Genomic DNA, 19,133 nt, shown 5'->3' on the forward strand with positions numbered 1-19,133 from the left:
GTGAATGTTCACATTGAGGTGATATCATTATTGGGGTACCACAAGGATCCATGTTGGGAGCACTGGGCATTTAAATATCTTTGAGTCCTCTAGATTCTAATAGAAGTACATTTGTGGAGGAAGCCAAAAACAGTAAGAACTGCAAATCCCAGAAAAGCAGCAGAGAACAGCTTTAGACAATGTTCAACAGCAGTCAGATAAACCGTCGAATGGCCTGTGACAACTGCAGGTTATCACTTGCAGAAAGAAAAATCATACACTTCAAAGAAAAGAGGGAAGAAAAATATGAGCTCACATAGTTATGAGGCTTTAACTATATTACGGGATTTTAAGTTAAAGCCGTACAATACATTAGAACTCATTTTAGATGTTACACACAGCTTTTGTTAACACGTAACGAAAAAGACATGGATTCTCTGGAACTCATCCAGAGAGGAGTCGCCGAGAGGCAAGTACATTCCTGGGCTTGACGTAACGTCTTCTGCCATCGACAGGTTAATAGAACTGAACCTCCTGAGCAAGGAAGTCTGAGCAAACAAGACTGTGAGGGGACATGTCTTCAGGATGCAAAATCCTCAAAGGTATTGAAAAAACGAATCCAATGGACTTGTTCAGGTTGCGCAGCAAGTGAAAAATTGATTAAAGACCAATGAAACCAAGGTAAATGCATTCGAGGTTGAAAACAGCTAGCAATCCAGACTCCTTTCTGTGGGCTGTATTGGTGTCCATAGGTTCAATGCTTTTCAAAGCATTGCACTGTTTACACTTAAAAATACAAAATAGTTTTTGTTCTTGTACAGTATCAACCCAATTTTCCTTTCCTGCTATCCTCTGCTCCTACTGTTCTCCAGCACCATGCCTCCTGATACATATTCCCTTTATTTCTTTTTTAAGGGGGCTCACTGCCTTCAATACAGCTGGGAAAAAATGAAAGAGGGTCTTGTTTGTGTGGACGCCAGAGCAATCGGATTGTGAGACAAGCCAAGAAACAAGAGGTGGAGGTCAGACTTTGTTCAGACCTACAATGGTGACACAGACAGCCCTATTCATAAAGTGACATTTCTCAGTGCTCTACATTCACAATCTCCGCAATCGAGACATGAATTTATACCATGTATGTGTGCCCACATTCCTCCCTTGGCCCTGCCCCTGCCCCTGCAGTCAAGCTGTCTTCACCTTAGGCTGTGTGCTGGTGAAAACAATGACTTCATATTTCCCAGGCAGCTTTACAGAAAACAGTGAAGGGTTTGGAGGTTAGCTTTGACGTCACCATATCCATAATACTCTAATACTCTATTGTCCATACTGCGGTTCCAGCCACAGAAACATGCTTTATAGGAGCCAGGCCTATCACCTGGAATGGTTATAAAACCCTACACACTTTTATGTGATTTATATTGATATTCATTTCACAATATGGCTGCGCGTGTTATCTTTTCATCTAGTTAAAAAAGAAATAAATGGCCAACACTGAAAGAGTCACCACATGGCCAAATGTGACGCTAAAAGAAGAGGAAGTATAATGTGCAAGTTTAGGTTTCTGAAAAACGAGGAACATATTTTACAATTTTCACTCAATTTTCAGTCAGGGACTCTCTGGGTGACATAGCTGAAGGACAAGCACTTTCTTTGTTTTTTTTCTACCAGTGTTCTGATAGCTTGCTCCCAAGATGACCCCTTCCACCCTTCCAGGTATCTTGTGATCTCTTGAGCCTAATGTCACAGTGAGAGGGCAGTAGGTTCAGACAAGATAGAGATCTCTGACTCCTTCCCAATCCTGTCCAGCAGGCCCACTGTCCCACACAAGCATATTGGGTGTGTTGACGGGAAACCACCTGCTTTCCAGATCGTTGTCTTCCTCAGAAAGCGTCTTACAATATTCTCGGAGTTACGAATCTTGAAATAGAATTTGAATGATTTTTCTTCCATTTTAGCATCAACGTTATCTGAAAGATATTTGTTTTGAAAATTCTACACTGAAGAACAAACTTAGATGAAATGATAAATTACAACCAGTCAGGCTTTTGCTAAATTTCTGTTATAGGTTTTTTCAAGAGCTACAATCAAGTGTGTTGCGACTGAGAAACGCCAAAAGGACATCTTGCATGATTTTCACTTTGGTTTCCATAGGATGAATGTGTTTCCATTCTGGACTACAAATAGCTCACTGACCGAACAGGCCACAACAGAGATGACAGTGTGTTTCATTCAGGCTGACAGAAATATTTACATATATTTTTTTAATTCTTCAAAATTGCAATATTGAGCATTACTTTTAGGAATGCAACACAGGTCTTAGAACAATACATGAAAAAGGTCTTAGAACTATACATGAAAACGTGTGTAGGGTTTCATTTTCATGTTCATTGGGTAAACATTTGAGCTGTAAATGAATGTTTAGACCTCATTTCACATTCACAATTTTTAACTGAGGGAAATCTTGATTCTAAAGTATAGTGTATGGTTGTTTGCTCGAGATTTGTCCTTTGGTTGCTTAGTGTGGGACACCATGTCAAGATTCTGCCAATGACTTCTGAAAAGCTGAAACTCCTTTTGTCCTATAGGCCCCGAGAGATTTTTATGTTGCTGGCACAGGCTGGTTAAAATATAAACAGCAAAAGATATTTTCCATGCCTGTCTGCTTTTTTTTTTTTGCTTTGAAGTAGACCACCTACTGCCCTGATGGAAGTTAGTAAAAAGCGATCTGTCAAGGAACTCTGCTGTGACGCAAAACATAAATATTTTAAGAGGGGGTAAAAAAGAACGTGTGAAAGATTTTACGAAACTGAGCTCAGGAGTTGGTTTTGGTTCCCTGAAAAAAATCCAAATTTTGTTTGATGGGCTTAATGAGCTAGCTGAAATAAAACAGGACAGAATGTCAGATTTTCCATTATTAAATGGAAACAATAATTTGATTAACAGGACAAACAGTCCGCACTCCATGTATCATCTGCTGTTACGACTTGTTTGGCATTGCTCTGAAACCGCATGACTGGAGCGCACAAAAGCGATCCCCCCCACCCGCATAATTAGAAATATGTTTATCATAAAATGTCAAAACCAGAACACCATTGTGTCATTGAAATTTAATTAAAAAAAGAAACCAAAATAAGAAAGGGAACATGTAAATGTATTTCTGTTGCTTGCTTAAAAACCCGTTTGTTGTGAGTGAGTGTGTTGTGAGCTTTGTGTGGCACACCTGAAGAAGGGCACTCGGGATCTTCCCCAGTGAGGCCTGCACTGCGATAGTGCCGCGTGCAAAACGCTCAGGTGCATCTGTTTCTCCAGGCATGGGAACCAGGAGTGAGTCAGCCCAGTCCCTTTACTCTCTCACAGCTGTGCGTCTCTTTTCTAATTAGGAGCAGCTTAGGAGGACTTGCGCCTGGGGCAGATGGAGCTGGGCTGGAGTGCGTGCCAGAAAGTACAGTCCAATTAAAAGACAAGCTCCAGGAAGTCGAAGCGTCATGAGTGTGTGTTGGGGGGGAGATACGTTAGTCAGGCAAGGAGATCGCATTGCAGCAGTGCAAAAAAAAGACTTTACGACAGCTCCCTTCTTTTGAAAAGGAGATGTAATAATCAACTCCTTTCCTTTGAGCTTGTTTGGCATTAACCTACTTTAAGAGGCTCAGCTGCTCCTAATCTAAGTCATGTAAAAATGGAACCGAAATGTTTTTTAGTTTGAAGTCTTCTTTATTACACATTCTCCTTCAGGACTGGAAAAAGGACCTCACAGAGATATGCATTGTTTTCAAGGAGTTTTTGAACTGCCAGTGTCCAGAATGGCTGCAAAACACCCTGAAAAAATGTATTCATTGAACAACCCTCTTATTCCCCTAACCTTCATGAAGAAATAGTGAAGGAAGGTTTAGCTGCCAAAAGGGCCGCTTTTTATGATCTAAAGTTTTAGAAAGACATGAGGACACTGTGTGTAGTTTAGTTTGTTTTTGTCATGCCCCTGGCTTTTAAAATGCTTTACTTAGCAGAAGCAGTTACTTCAAATGACCTTTGACCTCTTCCAAGACAAACTAAGCTGCTCAAAGATTGTCGAGATAAACTTTCACCCACTGATAAGCAAGTAGAGCAGAGTTTCAGTTTATCTTGCCTGCACTCTCAAAGTGAGACCTCTTCTGAACAGGTGCCAGTAGAAATGTTCCACCCTGGCAACCAGATTCTAACTGCAATTTGTACGTGCCATTGTTTGCTATCATAAAAGATAAAAGAAAGATTGTGCAAAATATGAAACTGCGATATGTTGTATAAATTACTTTATACCCTTAGTCTCAACAAAAATCCATACAAACGTAAAATCTCAGATTTAGAATCTCAGATTTGTAGCCTCAAAATCTCAGTTTAGAAATGACAGAGACATATAGTAAAAAGAAAAGTGATTAAACATTTGCATTTTATTTTAGTTTACGTAAAAAGCAAATACAGGAATCCTAATATAAACTTGTAATACCACACAATATAAAGCTTTTTTAATTACTCTCAGCTGGGTTTTGGAAGAAAGAGATGTCTCCTGACAGAATGCTGATACATAAAACAATCATTTCTTTCAGTGAGCACTGTGCAGCACGCTGCATTGGTTCTGTTTGGGTGTTTGCTGTCTCAGCTGTCTCCCCTCTCCCGGTCTCTATGAATCTGTAGCGAATGCTGCTGCACATTTGGAAGGTCTGCACCCAATTATCCTGCTTTGTGGCTGAAACACATGGCTGTTGGCCAAAACCATTACAAAAGATTAGCTGCCCTTCTCTCCTCTCTGGCTCTTTGAACTCATTTAGGGCACGGAAATGAAGTGCTTTTCAATTTGTAAACTAACACAATGGGAAGCCTGGACACTTACATAAGATGAAAAGTCTTTAAAAGTGCTCTTTTGTGACCGATTTTGGATATAAAAGTGACATTATTTTTGCCTACTAGGCATTTAAATCTAAAATGTTGGGCTGAAAGAAACATTCAGGACCAGCCACACATACTATATAGAACCTCCTCAACATTGTATCTGTTGAGTTATATGGTACAGCATTAAAATGTCTTTTTTCTCGCAGGGCACAATCTTTGAAAGTGTCTCCAACAGTTACGCAACAATTTTAAGGGGAACTACCGTCCCAATTTCTCAGACCGGTTATTAAATTCCGGTAGCAAAGTAAAATTCATTGACAGTATTGCAAAAGTTTACCAATTCCAAATTTAGCACAAAATCTTGACCTTTGTGAAAGTACTGTATAGTCACCATGTTGCTGCAAACTGCTGGTCTCACCACGAACAAGAGCGAGAGTCCACGAGTATTGTGACTTAAACCAGCCCTTCCTGCTCACTAGTCACTGTAAAGACTAATATATGAATGAATAAGTACAGGTTGTGCAGCAGTTATTTCACCACAGAAATGTTTCAAAGTGATCTGGAGGCAGAGTTAAGAAGTAAATAGTATTTGTCGGCAAAACCGTCTCAAAGCCTAGAGCACTATTTCAACTGGATTAAAAGAGATATATGCACAAGTCTGCTTGTTTACAATGTAAAAGGCAGCTTCACCTCAGAGGACGTTTTGTTGCCTGCTGTGGCATTGCGCCTACCTGGAAATTTACTTTATTTTGTGATGTAAATTGGAGGTTTTACAGGTTGCTGTGCACATTTTTATTTTATTGCGGTTAGAAATGCACTCATCGATGCTGATTCTTTCTAACCCTGAAATATAAAAATATAAAAAGTGTTGCAGTTCCCCATTAAACCGATTGGGTTTAATTTTTTAATATTATATAAATTATCTGCAGTCACTCATGTCCCTGACCCACCCTCCTCTTTCTATCTGACAAATTACCTTTAGTTTCCAGGAATGTCCTTGAAGGAAGAACTAAAAGTGAAGTTTCACAATTAATGGGTTACTGGAGGGCCTGCTATTTATATCCTGTCATTACATTTCAGACTCTAAAGTATAGTGAGACTACATTCGCCTTCGAATGAGCAGTGTATTTTCTGGTAAGAAAATCTACTTGAAGCAACAGATGACTCATTGGTGACAGGCTCACCTGTCAGAGTGGCGCTTAACTGCAGACTCTAGCGTTCATGTACAGATTGGGACACTATAACCCTTGGGCTTACAACCTGGGCTTCACAGGTGATTTGATTTAAAGTGGTTCAAAATGCGAATGAGGGCTCAGACATTTCTGCTCTTTGTTTAGACTCAGTTTGCTTCAATTCAGCATCTTTCTGATATCTTCACTGGGACCTACAGAGTTTTCAGTAAACTGGGAACAAGCAGAGCAGGCTCCTGCTCTTTAAAAGAAATCACATAATATTGGATCAAATTTTTCATTCCTTACTCAGTCAAGTGCTCTACCAACTCAGAGCTTTCCCTTGCTATGAATTACCAGAATGATTTAGTGGCAACTGAAGAGACCGCAGGAGGATCCTAAAAATCTGTAGCATTTCATTCTTAAAATTCTGCTTCCCTACTCCAGAGCGATTCACCTTCTGCTCCACTGAGGTCAGACAAGGTATCTCACCTTTCTCCTTCATTATTACCGAGGTTCACTCTACAGATGGAACCTTGTACAGGGCAGGAGAAAACAACTGACTTAACGCTCTTAAAGTGTTATTGGTAACAAGCAGGCTGCATTTACTGTGGTACATACGGTCTGGAGCTGTGGTAGCTCAGATGGCAAGGGTGTCTAGCTCCTGAGTGGAAGGTCCCGGGTTCAATCTCAGGAGCTTGAATTCCTTCCAAACGGCTCCCAGGTCCACTCAGCCTGCTGTCCAAATGAGTACTGGGGGTTAATCCTTCAGGGGGTCTTAGGCCAGCTGGACCATGATGCTGACCCCATCACCTCCACCTCCAGTGTCGGATGGTTGAGAAAACTGGTGGCCCTTACCCCCCATGGGCCTTTATGGCCTGAAAAGGGGACCTCACCTACTGTACATATGGTCTGTTGATGTTTTTACTGCACTATGTTTTATCTGGATTTGTTTTCCCATTTGTATATTCATACCCAGTTTAAGAAAAACATGTAGATCTGTGTCCAGTCTTGTGCATTCTTTTATATAAACACCCCACAATTCCTCTCATTACCTATTATTTTCAGCCATCAAATTTCAAATGATGAAGACATCAATTTCTGACATCAACCAATTTTTAAAATACACTTTGAAAAGCGTATTTCAGTTGAATTCTCGGGTGAGGCTGTAAGGTATGTTTGCCATTTTTTAGGTTTCCTCTCTCTGTAATTCTGCCATCAGTGCTGAATTCGTTTTTTTAAACTAGTTTAACAATGTATTTAAAGATACGTTCACAATCTAAATTTACCGGGAATAGTTTGAATTACTGCACTGTCGCAATGATTTCCTTCATGCTGGTCTTTGAGACACTCACTTGAGGTTCAGGGCTTGTGCTTGACTCAGTAATGGAGGAAATGAAAGTCGACAGGTCTTGGAAAGCTGACTTTTCAATTTGTCACGTTCATACTCTTTCATACGTCCTTTGTAAAATAAAACAATTAAGACAATTTGGGAAATTTGATAAAAACCCATGGTCACGACAGTTACTGTGAAGATCGCTCAAAAGGGATTAACTCACCCTTGTCACAGCTCTCTGGAGAACCCCAGGAGGAGATGGAGACTATAATTGGGGTATCAGGAGGAAACCAATTAAAACTGCTTTCTCCTTGAAACCACCTCCAGGACTCGGAGGTGGCTGTCACCCTCAGTGATGACGGGGCACGTCGGGAAGGAGAAGGAAAAAAAAAAGGTATTCCAACACGTTGAAAAGTGTGTTAAGAAAAAAGAAAGCCTGGGCTCGTTAATGGCGTAGTTGTAGTGTATCCCATTTTTGTCTGAAGGGATACAGCGAAGCTCATTCATTGAGGCTTAGTTTCTGAAGGGTGAAAACCCGAGTCTGTAAAATTGTACTTGTTTTTTCCCCCCCCTGTAACAGCCATTGAACATCACCTGAGCACTGCTTACTTTGCACTTCGTAGCACAATAGTACTTGGCAGCACAGTGGCTACATTGTTTTTTTTTACCATTTCAGTTTAAACTTACCGTGGACCAAAACTCAGCCTGCGCCTGTTGGGGGTTTACTGTCTTTCACTGCTACTGGTATTGTGTTGTGCACTCTTACGATCTTCACAACCCAAGAAATTCTTGTTTTTAAGAAATACAGCTGTACAACAACAACAAATCCCCCTCTCCTTCTTTCTTCTTACTGGGAAGGAGGAAGACAATACCGGTTTCAGGAAAGGCGAACAAGTTGGAACGGAACACGAGGCGTGACTCTAGGGTAAGATCACTTTATTGGCCATATACAATTTCTTGCACTAGGAATTCGTCTTTTTTGCACACGCCAACTTGCTCTCCATGAGACACACAGGCAGGGAGAGAAGCTTGGGGTCAGAACGCAGGGTCAGCCATTGTACAGTGCCCTTGGAGCAGCTGGGGTTAAGGGCCTTGCTCAGGGGCCCAAAGGAGTAGGATTCGTCTGTCGGCCGTGGGATTTGAACCGGCAACCTTCCAGCCACAGGCGCAGATCCTGAGCCACAGAGCCACCTCTCCACCCCCTAAAGCAAGACATTTGGTGTACAATAACCTCTGGAGTGCTCTCTGGACTCTGTGCTTGCAACAGCACTCTTAGTGAGGCTTGGCTGTAGGAGCTGCGTCAGAGGAAAGTCAACCACCATATGTGCAATGGCTGCAAAGCCCCCAAACAGGAGGCAAATCTGCAGTGTGAGCAGACCTGTCAGCTCCCTTTAAAGAATCTGACAGTAATGCAGATTAGCAATTTGCTGCCATGTGACTATGACACTGAGTGTGCCAGTCCCACCCAAGAGGCAGGCCAGTTTGCAAACACCAGCAGGGCTTAATATTAAATTACAAACTTACTGTTCCAACTTTTGTTCCTACACCCATATGCAGTTTACCCAAAATGTTATCAATGTACCTATAAAATCACATGGTCTTATATGCCTCCCTGTATGGCATTCCTGAAAATTGATATGCTGTTAAATATTAAGCGACAGAGTCTAATGTACTTAGATTTTCTTTTGAGTGTTCTTTGGACTGGGCTGAGTTTGACATGGTAGCGTGTCAATAATCCCTTTAAGGATTTTGAGCACCTAAATCAAATCTCCCCAAAGTCGTTCCAAGCTCATGAGATTAAGTTCTTTAAACTTGGGCTCTGCATCTGAGAATTGGCATCATCCTGGTCACATGTTTGATTCTGTTCCAGAGAAGCTGCTCAGAATAAGTCCAGAACTGACAGATATTAATCATTTGGTCACGATGTGTCTTTGCACACGATGATCTATTATTGACAAATCAGACACCGATGTTAACATCTGGTATCTGTAATAGAGAAAATCAAGGATGAATTTAATTAAAAAAGACTGCTTCCTTTCAGCAATTAATAGAACGTTTGCAAATTAAGGCAAGGTTTAACAAGGACTTAATATTTTACCGTTATTTCAGTTTTTTTGTCGATCAGCATGTTCCATTGTTACAAAGCAAGGATAGTTTATCAAGTGACAAAAACACCCAATGAACCTTAAAACATTGGATCGTGATGTCAAGTTTATTCGATCATTGCCAGCCCTATAACCACTTTCTTACCACATCGGAGCAGAAACGAACAGCCCGTAAGGCTGGGAGTAAGATTTGGGTTATGGAAGAAGCACTTGAGCATGTAGGAATGAACTTGGGATTACAGCAGCAGAGCCAAAGAATCTCACAACCTGAAGGATCAAGCAGCAGAAGCTCTACCTTATGTTTCCAAACATAAGCTGAACAGCTCATGATTAAAAACCAAACCTGTTACAGTCAAGTGCCAGCCAAGTCTCTCCTGCACGGCGTCCTGCGCATTGCTGGTTACACTCAAAGAAATCCATTGAAATACATTAAACTCGAAGACAGTTCATTACTTTAAGAGCTTCAAGAATTAATGACATGCTTAGCCCTTATAGATAACCACCATCCCATGATTTACCCATTTGACAAGGACTCATATTGACTCAAAAGAAAGAATCAGTCTCTCTAGAGCAAGTCCGGGCATTTAGAAGAACAAGCTTTTGCAAACGTGCTTGGTCATATGGGGTTTGTCCGATTTTCTAGGGCACAGTCCTGCTTAGCATGTTAAGCAAAACGGTTTCTTCCCTGAGGTAGAGACTTATATAATAAGCTTGGTGCAGAGTCAACAACACCAAAATAACATTTCTCCAGGCATCTGGAGAAACATTTCCTTGCACGTTGTTGATACAGTTTTTCCCCAGTAGACAATGGCAGTTGTTTAGGATATGACATCTGCATTTTCCGAAGACGCCTGCTAACCAATCATCAATCAAGCTTCTTCCCATCTGTATGAACAGATCACAGAAAATGGCCCAGAAACGTCAAGGGTGCTGAGCAGAGATGTCTAAAACTAAAGTGAAATGTACGCACACAAAAAAACTGAAGTCTGGAGAGTATTGCACTAACAAAGTTATTCTCCGACATCTCTTTGTATTAAAACTATTGCTGAGCTGACTTACACATTTCACTTCAAACTACACTTTTGCAAATAGCTTTCTGCATGTTTCATGTAAGGAGCACGAGAGTGGGTGTTTGCATTATGAGACACCTATTATAGTTGCCTCTACATAAATCTTTCTTATGTCCTGGATAATCTACAGATTCCAGGAAGCTTTGAACTCAGGTGTCTGTGATATGCTCAGCAAGAGCCATGTCAGTTCTAGCCGCTTTCCGAGTTCCCCTGTAGCTGTTCATTTGATCCTGATTCACAGTGACAACCTGCAGACCCATTTACACAGAATCTAACCCAGTCCTCCATACGGCTGCTTGTTACCACAGACACATGTAAGATAGCTTGGAGAAAATATTGTCCATTCTCCAGTTAAGCTTGTACAGTCCTCCCAATATCCACAGGTAGCATTGTACATCATATGAATGTTTGCTACCAAACTGTCACCTATGGATATCCATGTCAGACCTCATTTCTACAGTTTTTCCCTGTGTAGACATTCCTATAGCAGACCATGTACAAATGACAAGAATGCGATACAATTAAGTAGATCTAAGCATGCAGCGGCAAAAGACAACCACCTGATTCATTTCCGGTTTTATTAAGCTGCAGGTTCCTTTGCAAACAGGAGCTGGATAACTCCAGCCTCTTTTTTTATATACTGTATAGACATTAGGTGTGGAGTTCAAAAAATTCTAAATGTACTGATTTTATGTTTCACTGTTATAATTTGAGCCTCAAAACACACAAACCCAGTTCTAGAAATGACAGGCTTGTCTGCTACAGTATATGGTGGAAAAAAACTGAAATTATTTGAGTAAAAGTAAATTAACATTTCCACAATCATTTTCTCTCAGCTGCAACGAACGCACACTTTTAAACTTTGTTTCGGGATTGTTTTTCCTCCTGTGTCAAGGAGAGTTTTGTGCACATATACCCACACTTGGCAAGTCGGGGTACCTAAAGGCATTGTGTATCTGCCAGAAATGCTAATTAAACTATACCAACACCACAAGCCATCTACTTTCACAACTGGGTCACTACAGCTTAATCGGCAAACAGTTTTAAGGATTTTTCTCCTAGTCACTGCAGCTCATTTGCAGACAAACTCCAGAACAGTCTGAGGGGGCATTTCCCCCATTGTCAGCCTTTACGAACCTCTTTAATTAGGTTGTGAGGTGTGAAAACATAACCACACCCTAAAGAATTGACCATTTATTTTCCACCAGCTGAAACGGTAGAGCACAGCTACAATGGATTACACCTGGAAATGAAATACATTCAGAAAAGAAGTATTACTTTCTGGAGTCGCATCTCATTCATTAGAATGAACTGGAACCTGTTTGGAAATATTACCAAGATTCACCCCTCTGCCAGTTATGTGACTGGTAAGTGATATGAAAACAAGTAAGTTCTTTGGATTAACATCTGGCCCTCATTATATACATCTAATCATTAATATAGAAACATTAACTGATAAATAACTTATCACTATGAGCTTATAAGTTTCCACTAACCTAAACAGTTAAGAGGCATTTGAAGAAAGGCGAATGCTTTGAAAAGGCCATTTCTGCACTTTTGAAAAACAAACATGGTAGATAAGCAGGGCCGTTCTCCAGGGATGAGAAAACCTTTGTCGAAATACAAAATAAAATGACAGAAAGCATCGTCTTCCTCAATGCTGCAATCAAGGGGTTTCCAGTTTTTTTTTTTAATAGTGATATTTACCTACTACAGGGGTGTCCAACCTCGGTCCTGGAGTGTCTGCAGGCTTTCATTCCAACTCGGCTCTTAATGAGCAAAACCAGCTGGTCACCAGCTTAACCAGACCAGTTTAAAAGAGCAGGTGCTTCAGCGTCAAACAGAGCTGACATACTGCTGCTCCCGTACCGAGACTGGACCCCCGCAATTTACCAGCGAAAGGTAGTTTTCATGCTTGTCAAAATCTCGCCAACACCTGCCAGCAGCAAGTGCTGGAAAACAATGGTCAGCAGTCTATTCTGGTTAATAATTGTCAATTTATTCCCAGTACTGCATCAGTTTCAAGGCAGGTTTAAAGGGGGAATGAAAAAAGGTTCAGAGATTTTTCCACTTTGCCTTCAGCCACTGGACAGAACACAGTAGCCACACATACGCCTTCACTATTTACAGCCTCTGTCCCAGCAGAATTGCAAGATAACTCTGACAAAGGTGTTCTAGGTAGTTTGCCTAGTAGTGATTGAGGGCAAATAACCATTACAAATAAGCGCCAAGTGTCTGTGACCTCTGATACCTGAGAAGCAGTTCGATTCGTCCAGTTAAGATGACAATTCACAAGCATAAAAAAAAGACTGCAAGATGTTGGGCGCCCTTGCTGAAATGTCTGACAAGGATGCAAACTAAACGTAGTGGTTAAAAAGCCGAGCCGTCTTCACGCTAACTTGTTTAAAAACTTCAGCCAAATAAAACTAGACTCTGGCTTCTTTCAGGAAACAGCTGGATGAGATCCTTGGTCCTGCTAGCAACCAAACAAACTAGATGGGCCAAGCGGCCTCCACTCTTATAACTTAATCATGTTCAAACAATATGAAATGAAACACTGTTTGCAGTGCATTTGTTTTACTTTTATGGACTGGAAAACAGCCTTGCACTGCGGTTTACAACAGGCACTACTTGAAATGGGCGAGGAGATTAACCTGTTCTGCAGAGTAACAGGCTAGACCTACTAATCCTTTTTTTTTAAAGCAGCAAATTTCAGGCTCCCACCCCCCCTCCCCCCCCCCAATGGATTTAAAAGAAGTGTTGCAACAGTGGGCCGAAAACAAAGTTCAGCAATGTTCTTCAGACCCAGCTTCTTTTTTGTTTCTCTCCACGCAGCACAGAAACCTCAGGGGGGGTTGGCTTTGTGCTTGAGGGTCTAATAAACTTAAAACAGGCAGCAATCAGGTGGCTGGTTAGGCTCTCTGATCAAGAAGGAAACAGCTGGCAGCAGTTACTCCAACAGCTCCCCCAGGACCGCGATGTGAAGAGAAACGCCGGGTACTGTCCCTCGTCTGCGCAGGGGCTGCCGTTCTCACAGCGGGACCTCTGGCCAGGCCGCCACCCTGTCCGCAGTCTGAGCTAATGCAGCCCCGACACGCCCTTGCGCCGCAAGCCCCTGTCTCCGGGCGCTATACGAAACAGCAGTACTTCTTCCACCAGGACTTCGAGAGCTTCTTCATCTTGTCGGGAGTTCGCTTTTTTATCCTCTTCTGCTGCTGGCTGGCGGCGTGCTGGATGCTGGCCACGATGGCGGCGTCGAACACCTCCTTGAGGTTTTTCTGCGTCAGGGCCGAGCACTCCATGTAGCACACGGCCTTGATCTCCTGGGCGCAGGTGCGGGCCGCCTCCTCGTCCACGGGCTTCTCCCGGTACTTGGCCAGCTCGATGAGCACCTTGACGTCCTCGCGCAGGTCGCACTGCGTGCCCACCAGCAGCAGCGGCGCCCTCGGGCAGTGGCAGCGGATCTCCGGCACCCACTTCTCCGTCACGTTCTGGAAGGACGAGGGGCTGACGACGCTGAAGCACAGCAGGAAGACGTCGGCGTTGGTGTAGCACAGGGGCCGGAGCTTGTCGAATTCGTCCTGCAGAGGAACACACACACACACACACAACGTGCAACCGGTGACAAACAGCCCGGGAAGAACACAGGAGGACGCCCCCTGGAACCCCTGGGAGACACAGGCTCCGAAACGGCCGACACGAAACCGGAATTCACCTCTCCTGCTGCAGCCCTCAAGGCATCACACACTTCAAACGATCGGAAGGAGAGCAGGATTTGAAAAATTAAGGAAAAACTTTTGTCTTAGCTGTGTCCGTTCTCGTCTAAATGACATCACTTATATTTGGAATCTAAAATCAAAAAAGCTATAATAAGACTTACAGGTATGAGCTTCGAACTGCTATAGCAGTTTTCCCTTTAGTATGGAATTTTTATCTCATTATATAGACTTCCCTTTGCTTTGAATAGGTGATTCACGCGATTTTCCAGCTGTATTTTGACACTTTCGACAGCACACCCACCCCTCTCTAATGCAGCTCTAGCCATCACCATGGCTACAGAGGTCAAGCTATGTAAATACAGTCCTGTATCAGCTTTCTCCAACTTCCTGATAACTCCGAATTGTTTTTTTAACTCCGGAATCTGTGTGCGTTTTTTTCCGTTTATTATTTCCTATAGTGCAAAACAACTGCAGAGGACTACATGCAATGCAAGAGAATGTGCCTTATAAACATCAAACCGGTATCAGATGAGACAGAGATGCCCAGGAGTTCTGCAGGGAAATGAGAGAGAGCCTGAAATTCTGGGCACTTTCTCAAAAAGCACCGTACCAGTACAAATTCTACTAAAGCGTACAGTACTCCAGTCTGAATTGGCCTTCTCTGTTACAGCCCACCCTTAAGTGTTAAAATAATGTAGCGGAAACTGGAGTGAGAGAGGAAAATATGACATTTTCATAAATATTAATGGGTCAATAAAGAGCAATCACTTAACTTAATCAGCTATGCTCACGAAATTCATAATTAAAACATGATTTTTAAATTAATGTTTCTACACCACAGTGCTTGTTTATTTGCTTATTTGTACTGTGAATTAGTTTGTGATGATTGCTTTTTAAGTGGCTATATATAATAATAGGCCATATAATAAGGTCGATTATTAAACCGAGAATTTAAAAAATAAAGAAGCTCGTCATTATCTCCTGCGGCTCACTGACAGCAGTTCCTCTAAGGTACAATTAAACATCACTTTGCGGGGGGTCAGAGATCAGCGAGCTTACCCTGATCTTACCCCAGGGTTGTGTACTGCTGAGCGTGGGGCCAGTCTGATTTTAAACTTGCAACTTCCATAGAAGTCCTGGTGTCCGTGCCCAAAGGCTGGAGAATTCAACATGGAACCCAAATTCTCAACCACTGCAGGTCCGGCACAAACTCTGTGCTTCTGGAAACAATGCAAAATCTGCATTGTTTGGTGCAGAGAAGAAGCTCTTGTATGTGGCGAACAAATGCTTAACTACACCCGAATCACTACCCAGCCATGCTGTTGAAGCAAATTACCTGGTTGCTCTCAAGAAATGGCTGGATGATATTCTGGGATCCTGTGAGCGACCACATGAACTAGATTGTCCCCTCAAATCTACATTCAAATAACTTTAATGGCTTGACCAACAAATGACAGTGTGGGCAATGCAATAGCAGCAAACGGGTGCTTTTCTGAAGCACTTAAGCCTGAGAAGTTGAAAAGACAGAGAAATAAGTGGACTAAAGCAGCAAACTGGAGAAGCAGGCTGTTAAGAGTGCAAACAGCAACTGGTACACTAATAAACATTTCATTTCTAATTTTTAGACGCTTTCATTGCAAATCAGACTAATTCATTTTCCTCACTTAGTGGCTGGTTGCATGCTGATCAAAGAATCGTATCTAGCTATTTCCCGAAGAAAAAACAAATCCAGCAATGTGGACTCCTGGTTTGTCCCAGGTGATCTCTGCTCCTTGTCGAAAGAGGAGGCTCCTGCATCCTACATGGACCTGCTCTTAGCTTCCATTTGTTGCTCCATTTTTATGGCGGAGCGGTGGCTCTGTGGCTCAGGATCTGCGCCTGTGGCTGGAAGGTTGCCGGTTCGTATCCCGCGGCCGGCAGAGGAATCCTACTCCGTTGAACCCCTGAGCAAGGCCCTTCACCCCAGCTGCTCCAGGGGCGCCGTATAAATGGCTGACCCTGCGCTCTGACCCCCAGCTTCTCTCTCCCTGTCTGTGTGTCTCATGGAGAGCAAGTTGGGGTATGAGAAAAGACAAATTCCTAATGCAAGAAATTGTACATGGCCAATAAAGTGATCTTATCTCTCTTATTTTGGATCCCGTCGTCTCATAACGTTACTAAACGGCACCTCCATGTGAATGACATTGAACACCTTGGGAGGGAAGAGGAAAGCCCCTGATCCCCAAACAAAGGGTTCCTGTAGGTGAAATGCTGAGCTATTAAACAGGCCGGTCCCCTCCTACAGCTCACACTCGGCACAAGCCAGTTCCACTGCATTAACAGGATACAACGCAGACTCAAGCAGGGAAGCTGTCTTTTTACATCTCATTAACGAACACCAAGGACGTTAATTAGCATGGTTAACAGCAATTTAGCACTGCGCTGCCCATGTGGGACTGTATTTGCTAAATTAAACCGTTATTGCAGAGCCCTGCTGTGCTAAACGGATGAAGAGGCCCCACCTACACAATTACTTGGGATGACAACTTTTCAGGAACATCCCTCTTCCTCCACTCGTTCCAGCAACTGTACATTATGCTGCCATGAGAAGTGACATGAAAATATATATTCTATCTAGACCCAGACTAGCTCTTAATATATTCCCGTTACCATCTTTAGAAGCCGACATTCTTTTGAGCACTGGATAAGAATTTCATGTGCAGTGGTTCCCCATGTGAAACAGGTGTGACCCACACCAGACTTCCCGACCTGCTGGAAGCTCTGGAGACTGAAATGTTGATTTAGTCAGGGTGAGGAGGAGTGCAGTACCATTTTTCATTAAACAAGCCCTTGTATCTACGCGTTTTGAAAAGATCTTAAAGGACACTTCAGATTTGTTTCCCACAGCTGCTATACTAAGTGATACGGAAATGTGGATCAGGCAGATTTGTGCAACATTACCTGTGCAGTCCCTATTTGCATTTTTGAAAGCTGAAATACAATTTCAGGGATTAGCTGAAATCAGGTTGTTCTCTGAAAAGGGCTGAATCCACAGTTAGCAGAAAGAGAGCAGCTGAAATCGTCTCACTGACCTGGCCTGCGGTGTCACAGAGCTGCAGTTTCACTGGTTTGCCATCGACAGCCACGACCGCTGCAGGGAGGAAAACAGGAAAATCACAGGGTGAGAGAGAACATTTTCCAGGAGTAATATCACAGATTTGTCCCCAGTTCCATTCATCACTCTAATTAAAATCTCTTTTATTGACCCTGGGGACTCGCGCACATGCGACCTCCCCAGAGCTGAAAGCGTTTTTTTTTATCCCAATTCTGTGTTAAACGTAAGAAATGTTCCACTTAGAACTGGTCTGTGTAATGCGTGTATTTGATTATAATAACAACATGAATTATTATTATTGCCTTCATTTAGGGGTTTAACTTAACTGATTCAAATGCTTTAAAGACTCATGAGCTCGAAATGACGCACGATTCGGATTTTTTTTCCAGTTAAAACAAATCAAAAGAAACACATTCTTAGCCACTTCTTTAAATTACTTAAAAAGGTTTTACAAACGGACAAGTTTTTCTAAAAAAAATCATAAAGGGTATTATCTACAGTATGAACCAGTGGGAGAGAGCTATCGTTGATCGGCCCGTCTTGATTATAATAAACGCGGTTATAGTTAAGCAGCGAAAAGATTAGGTTTGTTACTGAATAGCTGGGGATCTGTGAAGCCACTTATTTCTCTGGAGACATCTTACGCAATAACGGATCCCACACCAGATGGACAGGGTCAGTCTTGAATTTAAATGAAATGCTGTACGCGCAGGGGTAGCTTTTTAACTGCCGTTCATCTCGTAGGACTTCAATATTTATTGTCGCTGTCTCATGAAATTAACGTCCAGCCCGGTCTCTCTATCCAACAAGCCTCTATTGCCAATTTAAACAAAAAAGTCCGTATTCCTTATTCTATAAAAGCACAATTCACCGCGGTGGTGATCACTGGAACAGAGCTTAAAAAAAACAGAAGTTTTTTTTCTTCTTTTCTTGAATCGGAGCGAAAACGCTGCTCTCCCCCGAGAAGCCAAAGTGGTCCCGGAAGGTACCGTTACAAAAGCCTGGCGGCACGGAGGCATTTACCTGAAAAGTTGTCAAACGCCGTAGGGATGTATTCCGTTGGATACCCGTTCGTGGTGTAGCTGACGACCAGGCTGGTCTTACCCACCGCGCCGTCCCCGACAAGGACGCACTTCACCTTGCGCTCGGCGCCCGGACCCCAGCGGGACCTGCACCTCGCCGGCTGCTCTTTGCCCCGCCACCTGCGGGGAGGGACCGGGGGCGCCTCCGCCGCCGCCACCGGCTTGTACTCCGCCGCTCCCTGCGGCGGCATCGCGGCGTGGCACCGGCGGGGCGGACCCGACTGTCCCTACACCAGATCCCCCAGTCCCGAGCGGCTCCCGTGTCCAGATATCCGCGGGGGTGTCATTTGGGGGAGCCGAGTGCCCGGTCCCTCTCTCCCTGAACGGTTCGGTCTGGCTGGGAAATGATTCTCACAACACACCCAGCAGCTGTTTGTGACCGCAAACCATTCAAAGCAACAACAACAACAACAACAGAAAAAATCAATCCCTAAACGTCCACGGCAGAATATGCTTTTTCGGGGACCACGAAGCAATTCCTCCGGTGAGATCGCGTCTGGCTGCAGTGTCGCTCTCCGTGTCTCTTCCCCTCCCGCCTCGGTGCAACCTTTCAAGTCTCTATTCCCCAACTCCAGCCTCACCGAGCTACCCTACAGTTGCATGACATCATCATCATCGGGGGAGGGGGTTTCGGGGGGGTGGAAAAGACTTGACTGACCGACCAATCGTCGAGCGGCCGCTTCGCTGTGAGCAGTGCAAGTCTGTTCATTGGACGT

General features: G+C 43.2%; 1 protein-coding gene across 1 annotated transcript; it reads right to left on the reverse strand.

Moving 5' to 3' along the window:
• Positions 1-11,088: 11,088 nt before the first annotated feature.
• Positions 11,089-19,019, reverse strand: rhoua (ras homolog family member Ua). The gene is made up of 3 exons (XM_088933570.1): positions 18,359-19,019; positions 17,313-17,371; positions 11,089-14,103 (listed from the first exon to the last, which is right to left on the reverse strand). The coding sequence occupies exons 1-3, from the start codon at positions 18,606-18,608 to the stop codon at positions 13,651-13,653; spliced, it is 762 nt and encodes a 253-aa protein (XP_088789696.1). The 5' UTR covers positions 18,609-19,019; the 3' UTR covers positions 11,089-13,650.
• Positions 19,020-19,133: the final 114 nt, after the last annotated feature.

The sequence above is a fragment of the Atractosteus spatula genome, chromosome 15, assembly GCF_055471065.1.
Source record: "Atractosteus spatula isolate fAtrSpa1 chromosome 15, fAtrSpa1.hap1, whole genome shotgun sequence".
Taxonomy (NCBI): Eukaryota; Metazoa; Chordata; class Actinopteri; order Semionotiformes; family Lepisosteidae; genus Atractosteus; species Atractosteus spatula.

Excerpts from the sequence above, each read along its gene's own strand:
- rhoua (XM_088933570.1), bottom strand. The coding sequence starts at position 18,608 with ATGCCGCCGCAGGGAGCGGCGGAGTACAAGCCGGTGGCGGCGGCGGAG. Across the intron at positions 17,372-18,358 it reads GGCGTTTGACAACTTTTCAG|CGGTCGTGGCTGTCGATGGC; the intron begins GTAAATGCCTCC and ends TCCTCCCTGCAG. Across the intron at positions 14,104-17,312 it reads TCTGTGACACCGCAGGCCAG|GACGAATTCGACAAGCTCCG; the intron begins GTCAGTGAGACG and ends GTTCCTCTGCAG.